Here is a 24,686-nt window from a genome sequence, read left to right on the forward strand (position 1 = left end):
AAGCATTAAACTGTATTTCAAGCAATATCCTTTGTCAAAAACTGAGAACTGATCGCCTTCGCTTCGATTCGCGCTGCGCCGCTCCGTATTCGATGTGCGTTTTGTCACGTAGGCCACTTCAATAGGCAGCGTCAGTTTATTGTTTTCGCGACGCATCCCGCTGCTTCGCATTCATATTCAGATCGCTCACGTTGTACGCTGCGTAAGTGAATTTTCTAGATACTTTCATAATCATAATGCTAACACCAGGAATAAACATAAGTTATAATGCCTACTCCTCGGCAAAATCGAATTTTTAAGTATTTGTGGGGCGATGTATAATATGCTTTTACAACATTTCCTAGCAAATGTGCAAAACAAATGTATTATTTAAATTCAATGGAATTGTTAATAAACGTTTTGATATGGTTCTTCATGCTCCTACCGCCATATATCTGCGAAGGAAACGATGGCTGGTCCATGCGTAACCTCGTGAACGTGTGGTGCAAGATCGATCTGTTATAGTAAGTCAATCACTGTATGTATTTGATGCGATCACTTATTATGACAGTAATCACGACCATCATGTTCACGAAGCATCCTTACACAAACAATGAATTCAATCACTAAAGGTTGATGCATCTAATATACGATAATTTATATTGATTCGGTTTATTCATTATCACTAGTTTTGAAATATTTGCTATTTAAAACACTTCTTACTTTAAACACGGTTCATATATTGGATGCAGAATCTTACAATCTCATTGATCATATATTTTACAGCCATTGTAAAATACCCTATTTGGTTAAAAAGAGTGGAAGTTGCTTTTTTTATATGTTCTTCTCACGAGCTCTACTTTTTCCGAATATATCGTAGATTGAGTAATTTCAAAGAAATATTGTAAGCGACGATTCAAAAGCACTTAGTTTAAGCCTAATTCAATAAAGTTTCTTTGATTTTGACTTTTTGTGGTAAAGGTTACTATAACATAAATGACTTTATTGGAATGGCCGTCGGACTATTTAAATAATGAAGGAGACATTTTTTTGGTCCCACTGGAAATGGTGATGTTTATTAATCGTATTATGCTAGTAAAATGGTAATTAATTTATTATTGTCAACAGGCCATATTTTGTTGTAAAATCTAACCGGGTTCATGAAATTTTAATAAAAGGGCAAACGCTTGATACATTTCCTGTATACAGTTATGGTCACCATAGCAATAAAATGCGTACAATGAAACATTTATGACATTCATGTGAGAAAAAATATTACTGCAAAATGTGGTGGTAACAGTGATTATCGGCTTTTGAAAAGTAACAAATATGTATTGGATCCATGAACCTCATTTCAATCATTATTTTAGAGATTATACTAATTTAGCATTAAGTACATAATTTAATATTACCGTGCAATGGAATAAAGTAACTTAGACAAAGTCTATATCTGTGAACTGTGCATCTGTCATTTTGATTTTTAAGTTGTCAAAAGAGAATTCCGTATTTTTCGTTTATTTCGAGTTGCGTGAAAGTTTTCTTTGCAGTATTATAATTATTTAATTAATTTCATAGATTTTAATATCGCATTTACAGACATACCTGGAGACTTGAACTGGGCCTCCGGAGAATACAAAATTTTGTTGAAAATAAGTACCTTCTTCGGGGTAGGATACAATGTGAACATTAAATGTCTGTTGGGTGGTATTTAAGGCAGGGCATCAAGATGATACTGAGCCACCTGCATCGTTTCTGGAGGAAATTCTAATTATAAAAAATTCTAATTCTAATTATAAATGATGATGACTAATAAATATTTATACTATATCTCGGAGATTTATTTGGATTTAAAATCGGGCGTCACGGTGTTGGTATCCTCCATTTTGTTATAAGTCGATCAGTGCGCACAACTCACTCAATGAGCGCTCTACTGATGGCCAATAATAACTAACTTCAATCACGTCACCGACAGTGACGTCCACAGTGACAACTTCAAACACATTTGAAAGATGACGTTCACCATCAGTTCAGCCCAATACACAGAGTAGAATATAATCATACAGGCCATATTACTTTTATATTCTAATTCTCCGACATATATAAACAATGTGTTATTTCTTCCTCTGATAAACAGTGTACAAAACCTTACCTCAATAGTATTTACTTATTTTATTAAGGCAAGACTTTAAAATTACAATGATGGTTGTTAAGTATTTTTGGCAAGGTTTATGGTATAGTGGTTATGGTGATTGCCCTGACTGCTCAATGAAGTATTGGGGTGTCGGTGTACACACGCCTGGGACTATTAATATACTAGTATGATGTTTGTTCTGTGCATCATTGTAAACCATCTTTTATCAGCTGTATCCTTACTCTTCCTTCAGGCTCTGTTTATTTTGATATCAGATAGTACTACTTACACTCCTACTTAATTTTGGCCGTTTTTGTTTTATTTCAAGATATTACATAATAGCTTATTACTAACATTTATATATGATTTTGAGGTTATTTTGACGTTCACGTTTTGTCGTATTTCTCAGTATTCCGGTTAGTCCATTTCTAACTAAATATACCATTGTAATCTAAAGATTATAAGGAATAAATTAATATATGTTTCATTACTATACATCACATTTCGTGGTGGGCCTATTCCTCGAACTAAAAGAAATGTCTCCTTTATATGAAAAAAAAAAGTTGGTTGCGCCTACTTTTCTCAGGTCTGAGGCATTCATTTCCGAATAGGTGGTAGTTTTTGTCTTTAATGTGATTTGATATCCTATTTTGAATAATAATTTGGATAAACCCCCGCAAAAATTTTTTGTGATGATAGTTAAAATTTTATATCTATAAATTTTCGGCTTCATGCAGCCTTAGTTAATTAAAATTTATTATTTAATATTTTCATTTACAAAAATCTATTAACATTTCTAAAGAGTAACTAAACTGCTATTTTTTAACAGGCAAATATAATCAAATATAAATAATGCTGTTTTGTTCATATATATCAATATATGAACAAATCAGCAGGTAAAGTCCCGAAATATACGAAAAAACGTGTGTTTGCACACTCGTTTTTTATTTTGATATACCTAATTACGCTGTTTTTATTTATTTATATGTTATGTTGTCACATAAACTAAACAACAACTATTATATGACGACCCAAAAAGCCCAGTATCATATGCATAGTAAGTATCATAAAATTTTTAAAATGCTGCCCACAGTAACTTTTCCGCGTGGGCGAAGTCGCAAGCAAAAGCGATTAATAAATTATATGATTACAAAAGCAAAAATTTGTAAAGGACTAGCTACCTTATAATAATTCATCTGATGGTGACTAAGAAAGCCCATCAGGTGATGCAAAACCTCCTTTCTTCCTTATTCCTTAAAAGTTACGATTTTCATTCAATCTTAGGATCAAAATAATCACTTAAATATTTCACAAAGGACTCTACATATTTTCGATAATTTGGGCTGAAATTTAATTAAACCAAATGCTTCGAAATGTAACAAAAACATATTTACATTTAGATGAAAGTATGTATTGGATCCATTTTTACTTTATTCGATTTACAATAAGGGGTATGTTTATCGTAATTCCATTTTAATTTGATTATTTATTTATGAAAAAAAAACAGCTTCTTTACCACTCAGATAAAAAAATTATTGCGTATTTTTCAACAACTTTGGCTCTCGCCTCTCGCCTCGTCACGTCGTGAAACAATCATATATCACCTACTACCTACTATGCATGAAATTACAAACCTACTTTGGCTGACACTGGCTTGAAATGGGACCACACAAAAAGCACCAGCTTTCAAATAAAAAAAGAATAATTGGTTAACCCATAGAAACTTCTTAGGTACCTAACAAACAAAAAAATGCAGACGAATTGAAAACCTCTTCCTTTTTTGAAGTCAGTTAAAGTCGTATCCTTCAACAGAGTGCCTGTGCCTCATGAATCGATTACTGTATGTAGGTCGCTTTCTTATGGTGGATAAATTATGCTATCGCAATCTGTTTTTTCAGACTTGAAGTGAAAAAATTCCTTGGCCACGCTGGCGCAGTATCCTTGCGTATTTAATAGGCTTGAACTCGTTCGGATAAAATCGTCTCGCGAAAATCGAATTAGTGAACACCATTACTCAGAGAATAATTTACTAGAGGAAATGATACTACTTATATGAAATGATATAAATAAATGTAATAGTTTTTTTTCCGTTTTGGACTGCTTCCTATCATCTGGGACACGACGCGGACGGTTCGATCACCACCACATTCCAATACTTTTTTAATTTTGAGCTTATATAAACGTTTATTTGACGCCCTTACGGATAACGAAAACATCCCTTACGGTCAGGAAAAACATCCAGTCGTCTGCAAAAAAATGAAAACTATTAACACTACAGGTCCAAAAGGGCCACTTTCTCAAAAATAGGCGCACAATTAGATGTGAAGTTACGAAAAATAGCCCGTGAAACTCAGGATTTAGCCTCGCATAATTGCATGATCTCAAATGTATTGTGGTAGCTGGGATTATTTGTCAACTTCAACATGCATTCAAGGTTGTCTCCCAAAAAGGGACCATCCCAATGATTAACAGCATAGACATTTTTAATGAAGGAATGACATGTGTATCATTTGAAAATGTTGTAGATTTGAAAGTGAATATTTTTAAATTGATCATCTTGAAATATTTCATTAAATAGTGATATGAAAGTTGATATTTTAAGCGGCTATTACTTTATTCATCAACATACTCGTAATTAAAGAGAATCAGACTGCTTATAGTTAATGATCAGCAAAATTAACTTAATTGAAACGCAAGTAATGAGATATTACTTTTAAATACAAATCATAGGAAATAAAAAGTATTAATTTAATTAAAAAAAACTTCATTATTTTTTATGACAATATGGGACGAGACAAGTACGACGTTCGGCTGATGGCAATTAATACGCTCTTCCCATTATAATCCATTGCCGCTAAGGATTCTTGAAAAACCCAAACATTCAACAACACTACAGTTGCGCTCGTCACGTTGAGACAATTAAGATGTCAAGTGTCATTTGCCCAGTCATTTCACTAACTACGGTGCCCTGGAGAACGAAACACAATAATGCTTACACATAACTGCTTCACGGAAGAAATAGGCGGTGTTTTGGTATCCATAATCTAGCAGGCCATCCTGTGCAAAGGAGCCTCCCACTCTTAAAAACCCTTTGTGCTGATCCAGACCAACTTAGTGGCCTAAACTAACTGCATAGCTAATTCCAGCTGTTACTTGGACTCGTAGCATTGGCTTACATTAGTCAGTTCATGCCAGTTGCGTGCGTCCTGTCTAAGCTGAATCCTTTTTAATACGATCGTCGATATTGATTTTAGCTTAACATACAATTAGTAGGAATTAATTACTACCCTCATACTGAATGATAACCGTATTACATATCGCATCATTTATGCAAATTGAACTCTTTAACTAACATTTTAGGTAACAAAATAACTTGAAAGAATAACTGTCAGTTAAAATAATACAACAAACTTCGAATAGAATTATTTTAAGAGCATTGTGAAATGAAATGGTCAATGCTTCAGTTAAAATGTATTATTTAAGTATATTAAAATATATATTTAGGACCTTTGGCTCACTAAGCCATTGGATTAATGCACAGGAGTCAAGATTTTTGGCAAACCAGAATAAGATGACCCTTTTTTCTTTTCCAGGCAATATCAATTACTTTTACAAACTTGATATATCGCTATTTAAATAATATATTCTCATAACTTCACAAGGATATTATTCCTTCTCAGGAAATTATAATTATTAATTAAGGAGATGTTCAAATTGTTCCACAATCCTTAATAACGAAAACAAGGACTTAGGAATTACGAAGTTGCAATAAAAACAGATGTCACATTTGAAATACTACTAAAAAATACATAAAGAATAATATAAGGAACCGTCACAAAAAAACCACCAATATATTAAATATTTGTATGGCGTGCTAGTCTAGCCATCAATACTGGGATAATTAAAAAATAAACAACGAGAGTAGGTACCTACGTAATACAATTCTTTTAAAATCTATCACGGTGTTTGGAAATGGAACACTTCGAAAGTAGATTATATTTTAGTGCGTGTGAGTTTCTTTGCTTTTTTTGTGTGGCATCGTTTTAAAAATTGATGAATGATTTCATGATTTTCGCTGACGTACATTAAAAAGAAAATTGCGAGAGACTTGAATTGGTATTAATTGTTGATAAAGCCCCGTCTCTTATCTCTCTGTATTACTGGTTCTGTGAACTCGGACGTGGACTTGATCATCTCTGTAACGATTTCCATGAAAATTTCCCGGTGACTGATACTACAGAAACTAATATTTATTCCATACGACAACAGATTGACACTGAAAATAAAATGTCAGTAATTTTGTATTGTATTATTAGAAAGAGCAAGAGTCTAGTAGAAATACCAACACCTGAAGGATCGTTCGAACAAATTTTGCATTCGATGTATTCCGCATTGTTTAACGGCTAAACAGAAACGAACTGCGTGTATACTGTCGAGAAATGGTGGTAATTTCTTAAGCAATATGCAATGGGGAGTCCAAAAATATATTTGCTGACGAATTTTCACTCAGACAAACATTTTTACAAGCAGTATGTATGAGTTTTGGCTCAAGGCTGTATAAAATGCTTCTCAACTGCAGCAAAGTTCAATTCTATCAGGGGTGAATGAGATATATTTTTTATAAACGAGATGTTTTCAGCACTGGTATATGATATATGGTAATATAATATTTTCGCGGCACGAAAAAGGAAAAACCAATAGTTGTTATTATTTATTGTATGTTACATTATTAGGTTTTTATAGTGCACTATGAGAATTTCACAAGATTCAAGCCATATAATATATTATTTAATATATTTGTTTACCAATTTTAAAATGTAAATTCTAATCCAAAGTCTCTAGCCTATATGAAGTGACAATTTGATGATCTAAATGGAGCTGAATTTTAGGTTTTTCAAGAATTCTCAAAGGTACTTCATTGTATTGGATAGTGCCCATCACTTCACATCAGGCGAAATGTACGTCTCATGTCGTGACTTATGCACGGATTTGTCTCGGTATATAAGATTTTCATACTTCTTTTTGCGCGTGTGAGAAAACTTATCAGAGTGGAGATTTACGATGCGCGCGCACACCGTCACGCAATTTCGACACCCTGACGCTATCCGGTCAACTAGACTTTCAGCTACACTAGCCTCTTGTAACTCATATGTCTACTGAACCAGAACTAATGGAAAATTTTCATTTTATAGTAGTTTTAAAATAACAAAAATAATTTCTCTCTTATTAAATAAAAATAACTTAATGATTTTTAACAACATTTAGGTATAATAATATTTTCGTTGATTGTATATTGTTTAATCCACAAACGTAAAATAGCACTACGAATTAATTTTTGTAAAATATTTTTGTTTTATTACGCCAAAGAAAAGTTACTTTTTGCGACACAGACACTTTCTTGTTGTTTAAGTTACAAACGGTTATTGGATTTTCTTTAAATACATATTTTAACAAGAGATGGATTACAAACAAAATTATAGTTATACAAACGTAATTGAAAATACTTATAGTTATTTTTCGTGCTCTAATACAAACAACTCGTTAAAAGATATAGCCCCTCGTAACCCAAGAGAACAAAAATATATCAAAGTCGCGAACGAATGAAATCATAACATTATTTTAACATAGAATTCAAAGGACGTATAAAATGTAATTTAAAATATTTTATGTATTCGATTCAATATTATTATAAAAGCTAGTTCAACGGATTCTTGAAAAATAAGTATGCGACAATGTTAATTCCACAGAGCAGATTGCATATTGTTAGTGTCTCAGTATATTTTTAAAATTTTATATATTAAAGTATATTTATATTTTGCAAAGTGATGACAAGAAATACATCAATTTAGAAGCGTCTATAAAAAAAGTGAAAAGCTCAAAATCGGATGGCCTTTTTTTAATGGAAATAAAAACAAACGAGTGTGTTAAGTGATCACCGCCTTATATTAGCTTTTTTTTAGAAAAAAGGAGGACAAACGAGCGTACGGGTCACTTGGTGTAAAGTGATCTCTTGCAAGACCACAGGAATCGCAGGAGTGTTGCCGGTCCTTAAGGAAGGTATACGGCATGGTTTTTTAATTTAAAGGTCAAGTTTTTATTAAAACTTGACTTGATTGGTGAAGTATTTGAACTTCAATTTTATTGAAACAAAAAGTTTTAAATTATAAATTTTTAGTTATCTTTAGTTATCGTTTTTCATGAGAGAGAAGGATTTGGAAGGAAAGGAAGGTCCACATTTTGGTTATGGTAGTTTCTAGCAAATTCAATTATCACTACTTATTATAAAACAGTGATAAACACTAAAACTGCAGCACCGTTTTTCATGATGTTTTTACCAATGCCGTGGTTCTCGAGGAAGGTTTTAATACATAATTTGTTATGTTTTTGAATACATTTTTGTATACATTAACGGTATTTCTAGGAGATCGGAAAAAAATTAGCCGTCTCGGAGCTTTCAACGCTAATAACGCTGTCTAAAGAGGTATGACAAATTAATGTATGGTGGAATTGTGTACCTTCCATAGTTCTACACAAAAGCCCGCTATGGCATATGTCTATCTCTTAAGGACAACACACTATATCCATGTTAATACTTTTAAAAATGTGAATTATAAAGCGGTATTGTTTAAGCTGTTTACGCAAATACGATATTAATCCTTATCATTTTATATTTACTAAGTTGATATCATAAAATCATTCACAAATAAGTTTTATTTCATTTTTAACTCATTAACTTTGATTTCACATTTCAGATTTTTTTTGACTACATTTTTCCCAAACACTTACATAATTTTTTTCACAAATACGATATTAAACTTTATCATTTTATTACTAGGTACATATTATAAAATCGTTCAGGAATAAGTTTTGTTTCGTTTTAAACTCATTAACTTTATTAGACACTGATTACACAGTTCTTATTTTTTAAGCTATATTATTTCCGAATAAATTAATAATACTTTCGTCAGTCATTATTAAATTATTATTTATTACTACGGCTTTACTAACGTTTTTGTTGGTGTCGGTACCGACTAGTTTCGTACCATTCGGAAGTCTTTCATCAGGGTGACGGTGGTGGGTTCGCGATAACGAGTAAGAGGTGGGGTATTTCCGAATACTTACATATTTTTTTTCTATTGATAGAACCGGGTCAGCTAGTACATAATAAGAACGCTTTCAATTAAGATGGTTGGTTCCAGACTAATTCTAAATGATTGTTTAACCCTGTACAAACATCTTTCCACGATTTTAGCTTTCCACGAGCCTCCTACCAGTGGGAGGCTCGTACAAGTGCGAGGCTCCTACCAGTGGGAGGCTCCTACGAGTGCGAGGCTCCTACCAGTGGGAGGCTCCTACCAGTGGGAGACTCCTAATCAGTGTGAGGCTCCTACCAGTGGAGGCTCCTTTGCACAGGATGCCGGCTAGATTATACAATAGGCACCACAATGGCGCCTATTACTGCCGTGAAGCAGAAATGTGTAAACATTACTGTGTTACGGTCTGAAGGGCGCCGAAGCTAGTGAAATTACTAGGCAAATGAGACTGAACATCTTTTGTCTCAAGGTGACGAGCGCAACTGTAGTGCCGCTCAGAATTTTTGGGTTTTTCAAGAATCCTGAGCGGCACAAACAAGCGGCGGTTTGTGAGAACAATAAAAAAATATTATTCCCGCCTTGAACTGTCCCGACAAAGTCGAATAGAAACAACAATCCTGTCTAAATATAATTATTTTAAATCAGAGCCTTACCTTAATCAACATGTAACATAGCATACCTGCTTTTTCGAAGCAGATGATATAACTAGCTAAAGAGACAAAATAAATAAGATTTTGTGATCCCTCTGAAATGCACAGATTGTCTTGAGGAGCAACTACGTAAATTGCATTTGCTGGCTTTAACTTCACTTCCGTGGATGCTAAGTGCATCCTCATTGTAGGAGCATAAACTGTAAACTTTAAGTACCTTGCTCACTTCACCATATTATCGTTTACTTAAGCTAACTTAATTTTAATAAAAGTCTTAAATTGTTTCTCGAGATTTGCTTAAATGTCACGTCAACGTTACAAGCGGAATGATCAAAAACACTCTTATGGTATTGTTGTGGTCACATTTAGATACAATTGAACTAACTTTTTTAAATCATTTCCTTTTTAGCATTATTTTTTTTTTAATTGTATTACAACTTATCAGGCTGTTGTAGATTACATTTCAGAAGGGGATTGAAATATTGTGACTTTCAATAATAACTTTTGGAAGGAATTTCTTATAGGACGATGCGGAGAGGTACCTCTGGTGTCCGGGAAAAACGTCTGGAACGTAACTCTCTTCATGTACGTCGAAGCGTTGCTACGCGACAATAGTCGCAATTATTGACATTTGACACTTTTCTGACAAATTACATTGGTTGTTTATTTTATTTATTTAGAGCATCAGTAACAAGGTCAAATCAAATCAAGATACAATAAACGAATATTTAAATCATATTTAAACAGGTTTATAACTGCAAAATTACATTGTCATAAAAGCAAAACATAATGACGTTTACATAATGATGTTATTGAAGATAAACTTCTTTGACTATTACACGTTGCGCGCGCACAACGACATCTAAAAATAAAAGTTTTCAGTCCGACGTTTGCGATATTAATTATTTTTTTTGGTTTCTTCGTCCATTATAAGAACAGGCAAGGGGTTCAAGCCAATACACCCGTATTCATTAATATTCAATAGTTTATTTCACGATTTTTATAATATTGTTCTTTCTATAAACGTAGAATAGCACGACGAATAAATAACTATAGTTTTTTTTGTTACGCTAAAGAAGTATGACTTCTTGCGTGCATACATAAGTATACACACACTTTTTTTATTTTAGACAGTGGAATTCAGTGGAAGCTGCCCATTTTTTTTTAGTAAATCAGGTCAATTAATATTTTTATAATAAGAAACTTCGTTCCTATCCGGTATCCCACGATACCACACGGTTTTTTTACGCCGTGAGAGAATAATAAAATACAGGAATCGAAGATCTATTATATTATGTACAAGCTCTGAGTTTAACTATAATTTTAGTGCCATAGATATTTTTAAATATATATATATGTGTAATACACGTAGTAACTTAAATGTAAAGTAAGAAGAATCTTACCATAGTTAACTAAAACAAAGCAAAGAACAATTAGTCAAATATCAGATGAAGTGGTAGTTTAAGTTTTTTGTATAACAGAATATTTCGTGTTTCATACAGCCAACAACATAGAAATAGATTTGTATATTATTAACAATATGTTATTTCAATGGTTATTAAACTTCGTGTTGGAGACGTTGTTTCTTTGCAAACTTAAAATATATTCTTGTAGGTGCTTGAAAGTCATAACTGAACAGAACGCCTGTGAAGAAAATAAAATAAAAGAACATAGTTCATTGAGATAAGTCACATTTTCAGAAACGTGGAACATTTCAGAACTATGTGCTTATTGTGCTTTTATTGTATTTCAATATATAATTAATTGGCAAGACGGTGGTAGGTGGGAGGCCGGGGCTGGAAGTTCCGATTTTCAAATAACGTGAAAATTTATGATGAAAATGATAAGATTTTAATGTTGATATTAGATTTTATTAAAAAGTCTTAATCGGCCTCTGTAATAGTAAGCTCATTTCTGCTAGTTTCTCTATTTTTTTGTACAGGCATATTTGTGCAAAATATCAAAGGGAACATACAACCCCACTTTTAGGGCGAGTTGTTCCATGTGTGAGGCAAATTGTGCCACTTAGATAATATTAATAAAGTTTAAGGAATATGTATGGTTTCTCTGGTTAAATAAAACAATAAATAATTATAGAATTTTAACACATGCTACATACTATCCACTGTTCTATTGAAAGAGAATTTGAATGTGAATCACAACAAATTATGTAGTGCCATTCCAGATCTTCGTCATCACTATCACTCCCGCTTTCTTGTAATACTCTTCGTTTAGCTTTTTTTTGAGCCTTTCCCTTGCCTTTACCTTTTCCTTTATTATTGTTGGTTTCCTTTCCTTTCTTTCTAATGGCTTCGTCTTTTCTGGCTTTCTTCTTTATCTGTTCTTCAGCTGAGGCATTTTTTTCTGGTGTGTCAGTCAAAACAGCCGTCTTCCTTATACGGCGTTTTGTAGCCGTCTGCAATCTCGGAGGTGCCTTTAGTATAGGCTTTACAATTTCAGAATTAAACACAGCTGAAGAATTTGTCTTTACTGGTGTTAATTTAAATTCTTGGTCACTATTAATGGTCGCAAAGGCAGCCTGAGATACATCACCCTGATCTGTTGCAGATTGTTGAGGTGGTTCAACAATCAGACCCGATGTTGAAGTGATTATGGTTATAGATACAGACTGCAAATTAATCTGTGGTAATATTTGAATAATATTGGATGGTCCTGGCTGGTCATCAATTTTAATCGCAACTGAACTGCTACAAGGCTGGATTTTCCTCCTCATTTTATTGCGGTTGAGCTTATAACAATGGTCGATCTGTCACGAAAGATGGTGCATAATCCTCCTCTGTAAAAACGCCAAGGTTAAAGGGACATATTCCAGACTTTTTAAAAGCGTTCATTATAGTTACAGGGGTTGCTGCTAAAGGCCATGCTCATTTAACAATTCCGGAAATTTCATAACTTGACATCGTTTTTCCCGGGTGATTTCGTTGCCAGCTGTCTTGAGCTTCAGTATAATACGATTTAAAAGGCCCATTGATGCCCACATCTAGTGGCTGTAGCCTGTGTGTGCAGTGAGGTGGGAACGGCAGCAATTATATTGAGTTTGCTTTAGCTTTCTCAACTACGTTGATGTGTATGTGTTACAAGTCGACGAAGTCCCACGCTTAGCAGAAACTATAGCACCAACCTGTTTTGTGCCCTTTTGAGCTCCAATCTTTTTCGGCTTTAAAACAGTCGTGACTCCATTTTCGTCCAGGTTTCATATTCTGGAAGGTTATAAATTATATTTGGGTAGATTATTGCCCAAATTAATGAAAAATTCACCAACATTACGTTTATTAAATGCTAAGAACTGTCTTAAAAGATATGCTATAGGATACCTAACTAATGCCACTCTAAAATTGGAGAGATGCACATAAATCGGCCTATAATATTGAAAAATAGACCAAAAAGTTTAAATACGAAAAAATTTACTCACGTGGTGTTCTAATAGCGTGGCGCACACAGCCACTCGTCCACCGCCGTCGGAGCACCTAAGATGGCCGCCAGCGCGGTGCGTCACCTGATGCCTAAAAGACGCACTTCTCGTGTATTGCTACCTCTTTTCTTTACAATGTTATTACTGTCGGAACAACGTGCCCCGGGAACTTCCAGCCCCGGCCTCCCTATAATATTTTTATTTTGTAATAAACATCGAGATTTATAATACCTAGTCTATATCTATCTATCAGTATATGTTACAACCAACAGCGGAATATCTAAGCGACTAGATAGCCTAAATTAGTATTGACTTATAGCAATAGTTATGGCATAGTAAAGTACTTACTGCATAAATTGTATTTTTTTAAAGAGCGCAATATCGAATTAGCACAGTATCTTGCGCCATTTTTCTCTAACAGAGGGCTTATTGTTTCGGAACCGATGGTGACCTTTAAAGTCGTTATGCATAGATCATTATTTTAGTATTTACATAATATATTTTTATTTGTTATTAGTGGAAATTCCATCCAATTTGATTTAGGCCGTTGAATAATTATAAATCATGATTTAAGTCGGCTATTTCATTAAACTTTGATTCGTGAGCATAATACCTACACTCAATATTACGTAGAGTTTGATATAAAATATCAGTAAAACCAATATAGCGTGCACTAATGCACAGACATATAGACAAAAATACTATATATAAATATAAAATTTAAATTTAATAATTGAAGATGTATTGAGCAATTTGGTTATAAAACCATCAACCAACCGGGCTTTATACCCGTGAAATATAAAAGTTTAATTAAAAGACAGCATAAAAAAGAAAACCATACGACTGTAGTGAAAATTTCACCAAGGCGAGGAGCAATTAAGGGGAAAGGGCCGACGCAACACGAAATAAAAATAAATAGCCAAGCGTTTATAATTAAGCCAAGAGACAGTTAAGTCTCATTCGATAGTCATAAAATATAAGGCTTAGCGCGTCTAGAGAAGTTTTCACTTCAAACGCGGGTATCTAGTACTCTAGCCACTAGAATATAAAATGCCATGTAATATTTAACAAAACGAAGCGAAGCTCTGGTTTGTAGAGGTTGCCATTCGTTCAATTCTAAAGACAATTTATGGAAATTGGAAAGCTGTTTTTCAACAATCGGTTTAAAAGAAAGTGTTAACTTAGTTTCTTCTTGTACCTATTTCTACCCGTAATTATTTCACAATTTACGTTACGTTCGCTTTATGTACAGTCTTATTAAATAAATAAAAAACATAGAAAACCGCGAATACTGCTTCAATTCTAGCAGTTACATCGGCCTATGGATCAATCAGTCTAGCTACTAATGTGATAGTGATGTTTATCTTTGGTTAAATAATAATTATTTAATGGTACATTTTACTATTATTAATCAATTAAGGTCCAACGTAGCAGGCGTAGATTTTAGTGAGAGAATCTTTCCGAGCTCTTATAACATAACTATTTATAGTATAGTAGTAATTTATAGTTTATAGTATTTTTTTTATGAAAAGAACGGATGAGACGAGCAGGACGTTCAGTTGATGGTTATTGATACGCCCTGTCCATTACAATGCAGCGCCGCTCAAGACCCGTCGCCTTTCAGACCGAAACACAGTTATGCTTATTTCTGTTTGACAGCAGAAATAGGCGCCGTTGTGGTACCTATATCTAGCCGGAATCCGGTGCAAAGGAGCCTCCCACTGGTAAATAAGTATTAACCATTGGTAAATAAGTATTAAATTGAACTTATGATGAACGGAGAAGTGTTGTTGTATATTAAAGATATACTAATAGCTTTGGTTGCGTGTTCACTTACCGAGATCATTATTGTTTACACCAAAACAGGGAAAATTTACATCGTTAGTTTGCCAAACAAAGCTATGAATCAATTTTTAATAACAATAAATAGATGAGAGTCAACTCTAACGCAATTGTGGACACAACTAGTTACTGTATAACTTACTATAAATATTAATTTTACTAATTAAACACAGATAGATTAATCTTTTTGAGAGGCATTTTATTGGCTACTAGCTTTTACCTTACCACTTCATCCGTATTTACCAATATAACTATATAAGCTGCTGTTTCGATTCTTCTACATACATATCTATTTAATAACAATCATTTATCTCCCACCACTACGGCAGACATCAAATAAGTTAGCTTACGACTTGAACATAACAGATAAAAATTACTAAGCTATAAAAATTTAATAGGATAAAAATTACTATGTGACCTGGCAAACGTTGTATTGCCATAAAAATTATATATGTTACCTTCCTGGGTCACTGGTATATCTATAGATTTAAGTAGTGGAACTACTTTACTATGTTTTATTAGGTTAGGAACTTCACCACGGTCTTTTGTTGCGCTCCTCCTTCTCAGGCCTGAGGCATTCATTTTAGAATGAATTTTTTTTTTGACTTTCAATAAGTGATGTCACAATTTGAAAATATGCTCATTTGTCGACTTATTTTTGATTGATTTAAAAGCTTTGGTTACATCGGAGCCAGGAACATGATTAAATTTAAAGATCTTATAACATTCAATAATATTATCTTTCAATAAGGAAAGAGTGGAGGCTGGGGATGAGTTCAATGAATTTGTAGTAGAAACTGGTATATCTTTAAGGAAGGTTTCGAAAATTGTTGCAACTTCGCAACCCAATGCTACAGATTTGTAATCTATGTTAAGATTAAACTCAGACATTTCATCTATTGAATATTGACTCGACTTAGCAATGATACAATCATTTTAATAAATTATTATTACTAGAACTTTTATTGCCCTTATGCGTATACTACATACAATATTTGCCTGTTTTTTGTAATTCAACTGATGCGCACTCACTAAAAATCATCATTTCAATTATGAGGACTGACTAAGAAGTGAAAATTGAATTTATCAAATTATAGAACACATTAAAGAATATATTATACATTTCATTGGGTCTTAATGTTTATTGTAAAAATGGAAGATCTTTAATAAGGGTGGCCCGGCTCTCACTTTTTTTATGCGGTCTGATGTAACTGGCAGAAAGTTTTATTATGCGTATATATTGGAGTTCAAAAGTACAAACGGAATTAACTGTCCACAGTGCTCCAAAACTAATTTACTAATAATGTTTTTACTAGTAGCTCTTACATCTGTAAAAAATATTATCAATACATGTGCGAGATTCCACCCGCATCTGACATCTGGTATTCTACAACAGCACGTATTGTGAGAAACCTTGCCCCGTTTTGTGGAATCAATTACCGGCTGTACTTTTCCTGAACTGATACGACTTAGAGATCTTCAAGCTTAGAGTATAATCCCAACTTAAAGGCTGGCTACGTATCTCTTGACCGCTGGTGTTGCAAAGTCCATGGGCGTATGCTCCACTTCTTCCCATCACGGGACCGTCTTGCCCGTTTGCCCTCTCTTTTACATAAACATGAACTCTTCAGTAGCGTAGTTCGGGCTGCAGTGGAAGTGGGCAGGTCACACATAAATATGGTTCGTCGGGTAAAACGTCCTAAAGTGAATGCTTTGGGAGAAAAAGAAATATACAGACAAACCACAGATGCAATGTGGTTTGAGACATTTATTGTTCCATAAAGGAATTTCCACTTAAATGGAACTTACAGGCTATGTTATAAAAAGCATTTCTAATACATATTATAATATATCTAATACTTTCATAATAATTATAATATTTGTGAGTAGTTTTAAAACACCATCGCATCAAAATCATACGGTAGCTGACGGTCGACGTCAACAGTCGAGTCGACGCGTACATGTGTCTACTGTGATGCGAGCCACGGTTGAGTCACCACTCGCTACTCAGTTACTCACAACTCACTACACAAAATTACATAGATTCATCGATAACGAGTTACTAGATGTAACAACAGACAATATAATTTCTATTTAATAGGTTAACAATTAATTTCATTATTATTTCTATTTAATGCAATAGAAGGATAGCATTACACTAAACTACTTGTGAATGGCTAAGAGAACTTTAATAACGTAATCTTTATTATCCAGAATTTACTCGATTCGTAGCCATGAATCTTTAATTTTTTTTTTTTACGTTCTGTACTAGTCAGCTAGAAGGGCATTCTGAAAAAAGTTTATAATCTGTCATTCTGTGGCGCCATCTGTCTTGAATTGACAATTATGCTTTCATGAGAACTGAAAGTGAGAATCATATAAATCAGATCAATCTGTTATACAGCAAATGGGTTAAATTTGAATTACAGAAATTCACTTAAAAAACAAACAAGGCAAGCTAAATCGAAACAGTTTAAATATTTATTGATGGTCATGGACGCTCAATAATTCTCTTTCATTTGACTTTAAATTGACAGTTTCGTTCAATTAACATATTGTTGTGGCAACATGTGATAATATATTCTGCATTTTATAGAAGGTTTTATGTAGGTATAAGGTACGATACTGCAGTTGAAAAACAGGCATTCATAAGGATCGATAGGACGAAAATCTTAAATTATAATATGACGTAATATAAATATAAGTCCACTATTGTCCCACTACACATGAAAGGAGATAAAAGGTCCACGTCTTTTGTCAAATCTGTACAAAGTGTTTTCTAAAATAATACTCAAGCGCCCAGAAGAAAGCCAGCCAAGAGAATAAGTCGGATACGCACTGAATTTTCTACCATTGATCACATTCACGTTGTAAAACAAATCGTAGAAAAATTAATACAAGCATTGTATTGAATTAGTCGACTAAAACAAAGCATTCGATTTTATGACACATAACTATATATATTTTATATAAAACTAAGGTTTAGAAAGCAAATACATAAAAATCATTCAATAAATATACTAAAAATACCACTTTAACATTTCAACTTGAACAACAAGGCGAAGAGGTTAGTGATCAAAGAGGTTCCCCAGAATTCTTTACTTATCAATTTTTATTTATGAATCCAACAAAGTTAATCCAATAAATACTAGGATAATGACAAATACTTAGAGCAAATATATATTATTAGCTTATTAAAAAGTTACTGAATACGAACATGAATTTATATGTTTCGTAAAAGTAATATCAATTAAAGACCAATACACCAAATAAATAAATAGAAGAATAAGCAACATTTGGTCACTAAAGGTAATTGTACAACATATGCATCCTCCCTTGTCTTTCTTATTGATGCCAAACCTAGCCTGCTATGATGAAAAGCAACCAAAAGCTCTCAGTTTGCCATCGCAATTTGTACCGATAACAACGTACAGGTAGACAACCACAAAAATGAGGAAAAGGACAAAGGTGAGTATTACAAAATGTAAGAAAACTCAAATGGAATTGGACTTAACATGATATAAGGAGGTCGGACAAAGGAAAATGGACAAGGTCGTAATAGAAGAGAAAGGAAAAGGCACAGAGGATGCTAAAGATTGTAGGACAATTAACCAACAGTACTGAGAAGGTTAGCTCGAGATAGTGAATAAGTGAAAAACTGGGAGAGGCCTATGTCGAAAGACAACCTGACCAACGAAGTGGTTGCTGATGATTGTAACATATTGTAGTAGTATTGATAAAGAAGTTTTAGTTTTAATAGACTAGATGCTAAAAATAATAGGCAGCAGCAGTCTGTTCTAAAATCTACCTTAATCGACTCAAGCCGACTTAATCCGAACAGCGTTATATAGTTAGCGTTAGTCTAGCATGACGGCTCAATTTCCATAAAATAAATGCTCAACGTGCCTAAAGAAGTTTTACTATAAGCAGACAAATATACACGTTTTTATTTCATGCACATGACGTATTGTAATACGCAATAGTTTTTTCATAATGTATAATGGCAACGTGTGACTCTCGGCCATTTTGAATTTAGATTTGCACTGCATTCGGTTTTTAAATATGTGCCTCAGATGAAGACGAATTATTTTATGAAGAAGAAATTATTCTTATGATACAATTGTATTCATTCGTCTGTCACTGTTCTCTAATATATATAAATATAATAGGTTTCACCTGTGGCTTCGTTAGGGTTATGTCGGGATAAGTGTAAAATATTGATATGAAAATACATACATACAATAAACTGCTTTATTAAAAATTATTGCTGCTCTTTCGTTCGTTAACAGAAAGAGATACGAATCTAAAAAGTAAAAATATATTTATTCACTACTGCCATGCCTGGTCACCTACGTACAGCCTCATTGTAATTTTTATGCCAATAGAGTACTAAGAGATGTCTCCCATGTAGGTACCATTTGTATGTGTGTGTCTGCAGAACATAGATTCTTTAAATTATTTATCTTTCTTATAGTAATATATTTTTTTATTTAACCAATAAAGCCCCTATCCTTACAGAGTGACCTATTCCGATCGAGGCTTAACTTAAATTTAAGTATAAGTTAGTAATGAAAATAAATACGTTAAAAAATATTGTTATAATTTTAATAATGCTATCTATAGTATAATTTGTGTTACATAAATTTAGCTGTCTCATAGATGATGTGAATATTGTAGATATAGAAATAGAATCATACGAGGGTGGGGTCACAGTGTGCGCTGTCGGAGTGTATATTAAATACATCCTGCGAATTTTTTCGCGTAGATTACAGCGGAATATTATTACAATTAGTTCGATTTACTTGATAACATCATCTTTATCGTGTTTCAGCTTTAGGTGCTATGCTACTGGTATCTGCGGCTTTATTAAGATACATTACCTGATCAACTGGACCAGCTACGTTAAATATCTAGGAGTTATGCTCAACGATACTTTGACTTTCGCTAAACAAATCGACATGGTTTGTGCGTCCCGGATTCGATGCATCTAGTATCCGCTTCTGAACAAGCAGAGCAAGCTGTCTCTTAGGTACAAAGTGACGATGTCGCACGCGTGCGTCATACTCAAGCTCATCCGCACAGTTTGAAGGTGGTGCAAAATAATCATACGCATGGCCACTGGTGCGCCATGGTATTGTTTGAGCTGCCAACCATAGCTCAATATTTCAAACAGCTATCACGACACTTTCTCCACAAGGCGACCCTCCACCCTAACACCTTAGTGAGGAATGCATGTGACTACGTGTTACCGCACCCGAGTGAACATACGTCAACTTCAACTCGTCCTAGTCGATCCTGGCCATTTTATCACCATCGCGAATGCCGCACTGACAGCTACATAATAATTTAAAATGCTACTCAATCCTAGCAAAGCGTTAGGTCGCTTCACAACCGTCGACGGCGAAAGTGAGGTCCCTCGTTTCTCACCGCTGGCACTCGGTACTTAGACGTGGGGAATAGGACCGTTTGTTATACTTTATTATCATTGTTAAGTTCCCTTTAGCGTACAGCTAGGCCTAGGTCTGAGTGTCACAAGAGACGCCCCTTTGCTGTACGCTACGCAAAACACACATTATGCCACCTCCACCGCACGGTTAGAACAGGAAAGCTTTTTTGAGCTGCCAGCCTTCGAAATAACGAGTTTAAGTTAACCTAGCAATAAAAAGTGGATAAAATGTGAATTGTATTAAAATTGGTCAATTATTCGCTATCGTCGTGGTATAATTTTCATTGATTCTTTTATTTCCTGTTTTTGCTCATAAATGTGTTCCATAAATGATAAAAAAATGTTTGGTAATTTTGAAATAGTCTGTATTTTATATTCAATGTGCCTTTATTCAAGACGATTTTTTTCTTTATGAATATAACGACATAATTCTAATGAATTCGTAATAACTTTATAATTATTTGAAATTCAATTTTGGAAATAATAATGAACCTCACATACCTTTGGTGGATTTGGTGATTGGTGTATACTTGTTTAAAGAATGCATAAAATATTTTAATAAAATAATCATTGACCGATTTATAATACTTGAAACAACGAAACGTTGGGTCAAATATATTCAAATTCAAATATTTTTATTATAAATAGGATATAAAATCACTTATTGTATCACAGATAAATAATAAAAATGTAACATCTCATGTCAAAATGCAATTAAAACTGTATGCGTTTTAGCTCGCCAAAAGTATGTGTATTTCATTTAAATACCTATTCAAACAATTCAAAGGCACTATCACTCGCAATCCACCCCAAAACTAAAACTTTTGTGAGATAATGCTAGGAATTTTAACGCATTTTATGATGTGTACTCGTACACGTTTATCTACACATTTCATGCGGATTACATATGTACGTCGCGTATACGTAATAATTACATACTTACATACAAAGAATTATCACTTATTATCCATTTTTTATATTTAAACATGTTGAAGCCTAAAAGCCTCGTGATCTTCCATTATTATAAAGGACACTATTTCAACAATTCTAAGAAATGGACTACAGTGCGGACTACGTTCATGTATATGAAAATTTATCTTCCCAGTACACTTTATATCTTCTTGTTTTGCATTGGAATCGGAAATAAGACTCGTATTAAAAATACACGAGTAACGGATTCACATAACCTAGATACCTATTGTTTGCTTTCAGTTTATTGTTTTTAAAATCTAAGGTTTCGTTTTGCAACTGAAGGCTATCGTTATATTTTATTTTATTAATTAGATTCAATTTATTCATTTTTCCATTGAATACGAGTTATTGCGTAGATATTACTCGGCTGTAATTACTAATTGATAAAATTTTTAAGTTACGTTATTGATGGATCCCTTAATAAGCAACACTTATTCAACCACTTTGTATTCCGTCAGTTCATCGGTGTAGACCCTTTTTCTCAGGAGCGCGTGCAGGTAATTAAGTTAGATTTATTTAAATATTATGACCGTCTGAAAAACTCCTGAAATCCTAAGATTTGGCCGGCAGCAAGGCCTCTCATCAATCTCATGCGACTTATATTACGGAACTCCTAGCATTCTTCTTTTTAGGCAGGACTATGACAGTTGAATATAGCCAATCGGGAAAAATTACCAGAGTGAATTCTTCGACACCCTGACGTTAGCTGATCAACTAGACTATTAGTAACAACCTCTTGAAACTCATTTGTCTATTGAACCACAACCAATGGACAAGAATGATATAATTTTCAATATTCTTAAAGTTATAAAATAAAACAATAATTTCTCATTAATTGTATATAAGTAATTTAATGATATTTAATTACACATTATTTAAATAAATTATGCGGTATAATAATATTTTCATTGGTTGTATTTAATACCATTCTTTATTACAATATTATTTATTCTACAAACGTATGCACGCGGAAAAAGTTTTTTAAGGATTTTTGTTTTATTACGCCAAAGAAGAGTAACTTATTGCGTGAGTACACACACTTTTTTTACCATGTATTTAAATTTCCAAATTTTTGTTTTTTTTTGGGACCTGGTCTGGCAATTGCGGATGTTGTAGGTTTATCATTGTGACCTACAATTGCTGTTACCTGTAATGTTAAAATGATTTTAAGATCCATGAGAAGTCTTGCGTTAAATGGAGTAATGATGGTGTAGATCAGTTGACCAGTCTGGGCTGTCTCACACCGGTTTAACCATCACCGAAGATCAAATGTAAGAAAACAAGATCATCTGCTGTTATTATTTAATATACCAAATCTGACGAATGTAGTGCATTACACAATGAAGTGACAACCTTCACTAATTGTGCGTACCTAATGTCCAGAGCAGCCTAAAATCTGACGAAATTGTTGTCTATTTATAATTATTAACAATGCTGGTCTATACATAGACAACCTGTATAGCCGAGTGGTTAGCGATCCTACCTACTAAGCTAGAGGTCCCGGGTTCGAATCCTGGTAGGTGCAAGCATTTATATGACGAATATGGATGTTTGTTTCCGAGTCATGGATGTTTAAATGTATTTATGTGTGTTTATATGAATTTATCTATGTTTAAGTAAGTATATTGTATAAAATATATCATTGTCTTGTAACCCATAACACAGGCTATATATGCTTAACTTGGGGCAAGATAATTTGTGTAAAAAGTGTGTCAATATTATTATTATAATACATAGATTATCGCAGATTCTAGCAAATTGGCTGATGTGGCTATGTTCATATATAACATTATCGGGCCTGACGGACGTTGTTCTGTACACACGTCTTAAATTTGAAATATCGGTCCAGCCGTTAGGAGGAGCTTACTAGCATACATGGGCAGGAGATTTATATATGGACAGAATTGATAATGTAAATTCCACTCTCAAATTCACTGGAACACACAAAAAATCATTAGAATCGGTCCAACCATTTAGGAGGTAGTTCAATTTTGAATCTAAACCATCTTCGGGTCCACTTGAACACACAGAAAAAAATCATTCAAATCGGTCCAGTCGTTTAGGAGGATTTCACTCTCAATACACGCACAGAATAATTATATATATAAAGATTATCATAGTGTATCGAGATGGAAAAGTAATATGTTTATTTCATTTTTCTCTAAATGATTATTTAGGAGCTACGTTATAAATAGCACGAATAGCTTTCTGTTGCAGCACAATGATGGTATTATTATCGGCTGCACTTTCCCATAACAATACTCCATAGGACACATATATATATGTTTACTGTGTAAGCTTTTAAGCCGCATATGCTATAGAACCAATTCTTTAAGCCAATCCTACATTTTCATTCCTAACTAAGGATCTTCATAGAGCGCAGAATTCATATAATCCCGTGCATTGGAAAAGGGACAAAATCTTATAATTTTAACGACTGCATGATGTAAGCAGGCAATCTTTTTCAAGTGATTCATCATCGTCATTTTGAAGTGATTGATCTGAGCCGGACATGTAGTAACACCGTCGGTCATGTACTCAAATGCCTTCATTCACTCCACCCTCTTCACTCCGTCACATGGTGCTATACAAGACAAGTGCTGTACAAGAGTATCACTAGACTGCTATTAAGAGCCTCTTCATCTGTATATGATCTCTATATGTTGATTGTCCTATTTGACTATTTTTTATTGTATAACCCCAATTTTTCTCTCTGTAGTTCAGTTATTTTATATACGCAGTCAATCTGGGTGAGCTATGATTTAAAAACCCTTGTGGATTCTACGGGTCAATTCTAAATGGAAAATATGTATGGCAGCGAAAAATATCAGCGCTCGGCGATGCATCGATTCGTCGGCATTGGCTATCCACCGCATTAAAGTTTTCACATTACAATCAAGGTAATATCCATTACTAATAGTATGCCATTTTTACACGCTTTTTATTAGCTTTACCTGTATGTATGTTTGTTTGTAACCGACTTATTAGTGACATTCCCCAAGAACTGGTAGATACTACCTTCTATTATAAAAATTATGATACAGGATGTTTCACTAGCAGATTATTTGTAGAAATATTTAGTAGGAATTTCACTTTAAACGTTAATTTTTCTTGTAGGTCACATGTAGCTCTTTAATGA

General features: G+C 33.6%; 2 protein-coding genes across 2 annotated transcripts in view; both read right to left on the bottom strand.

The window, feature by feature from the left end:
* LOC126978941 (adenylate cyclase type 6-like) overlaps positions 1 to 24,686 on the bottom strand; it is a 308,068-nt gene that overhangs the window by 259,553 nt on the left and 23,829 nt on the right. The window lies entirely within an intron of this gene.
* Positions 11,956 to 12,588, bottom strand: LOC126978942 (uncharacterized). The gene has a single exon (XM_050828069.1). It carries the CDS (start codon positions 12,586 to 12,588, stop codon positions 11,956 to 11,958), a length of 633 nt encoding a protein of 210 aa, XP_050684026.1.

The sequence above is a fragment of the Leptidea sinapis genome, chromosome Z (genome assembly GCF_905404315.1).
Source record: "Leptidea sinapis chromosome Z, ilLepSina1.1, whole genome shotgun sequence".
NCBI lineage: Eukaryota > Metazoa > Arthropoda > Insecta > Lepidoptera > Pieridae > Leptidea > Leptidea sinapis.

Excerpts from the sequence above, each read along its gene's own strand:
- LOC126978942 (XM_050828069.1), bottom strand. The coding sequence starts at position 12,588 with ATGAGGAGGAAAATCCAGCCTTGTAGCAGTTCAGTTGCGATTAAAATT.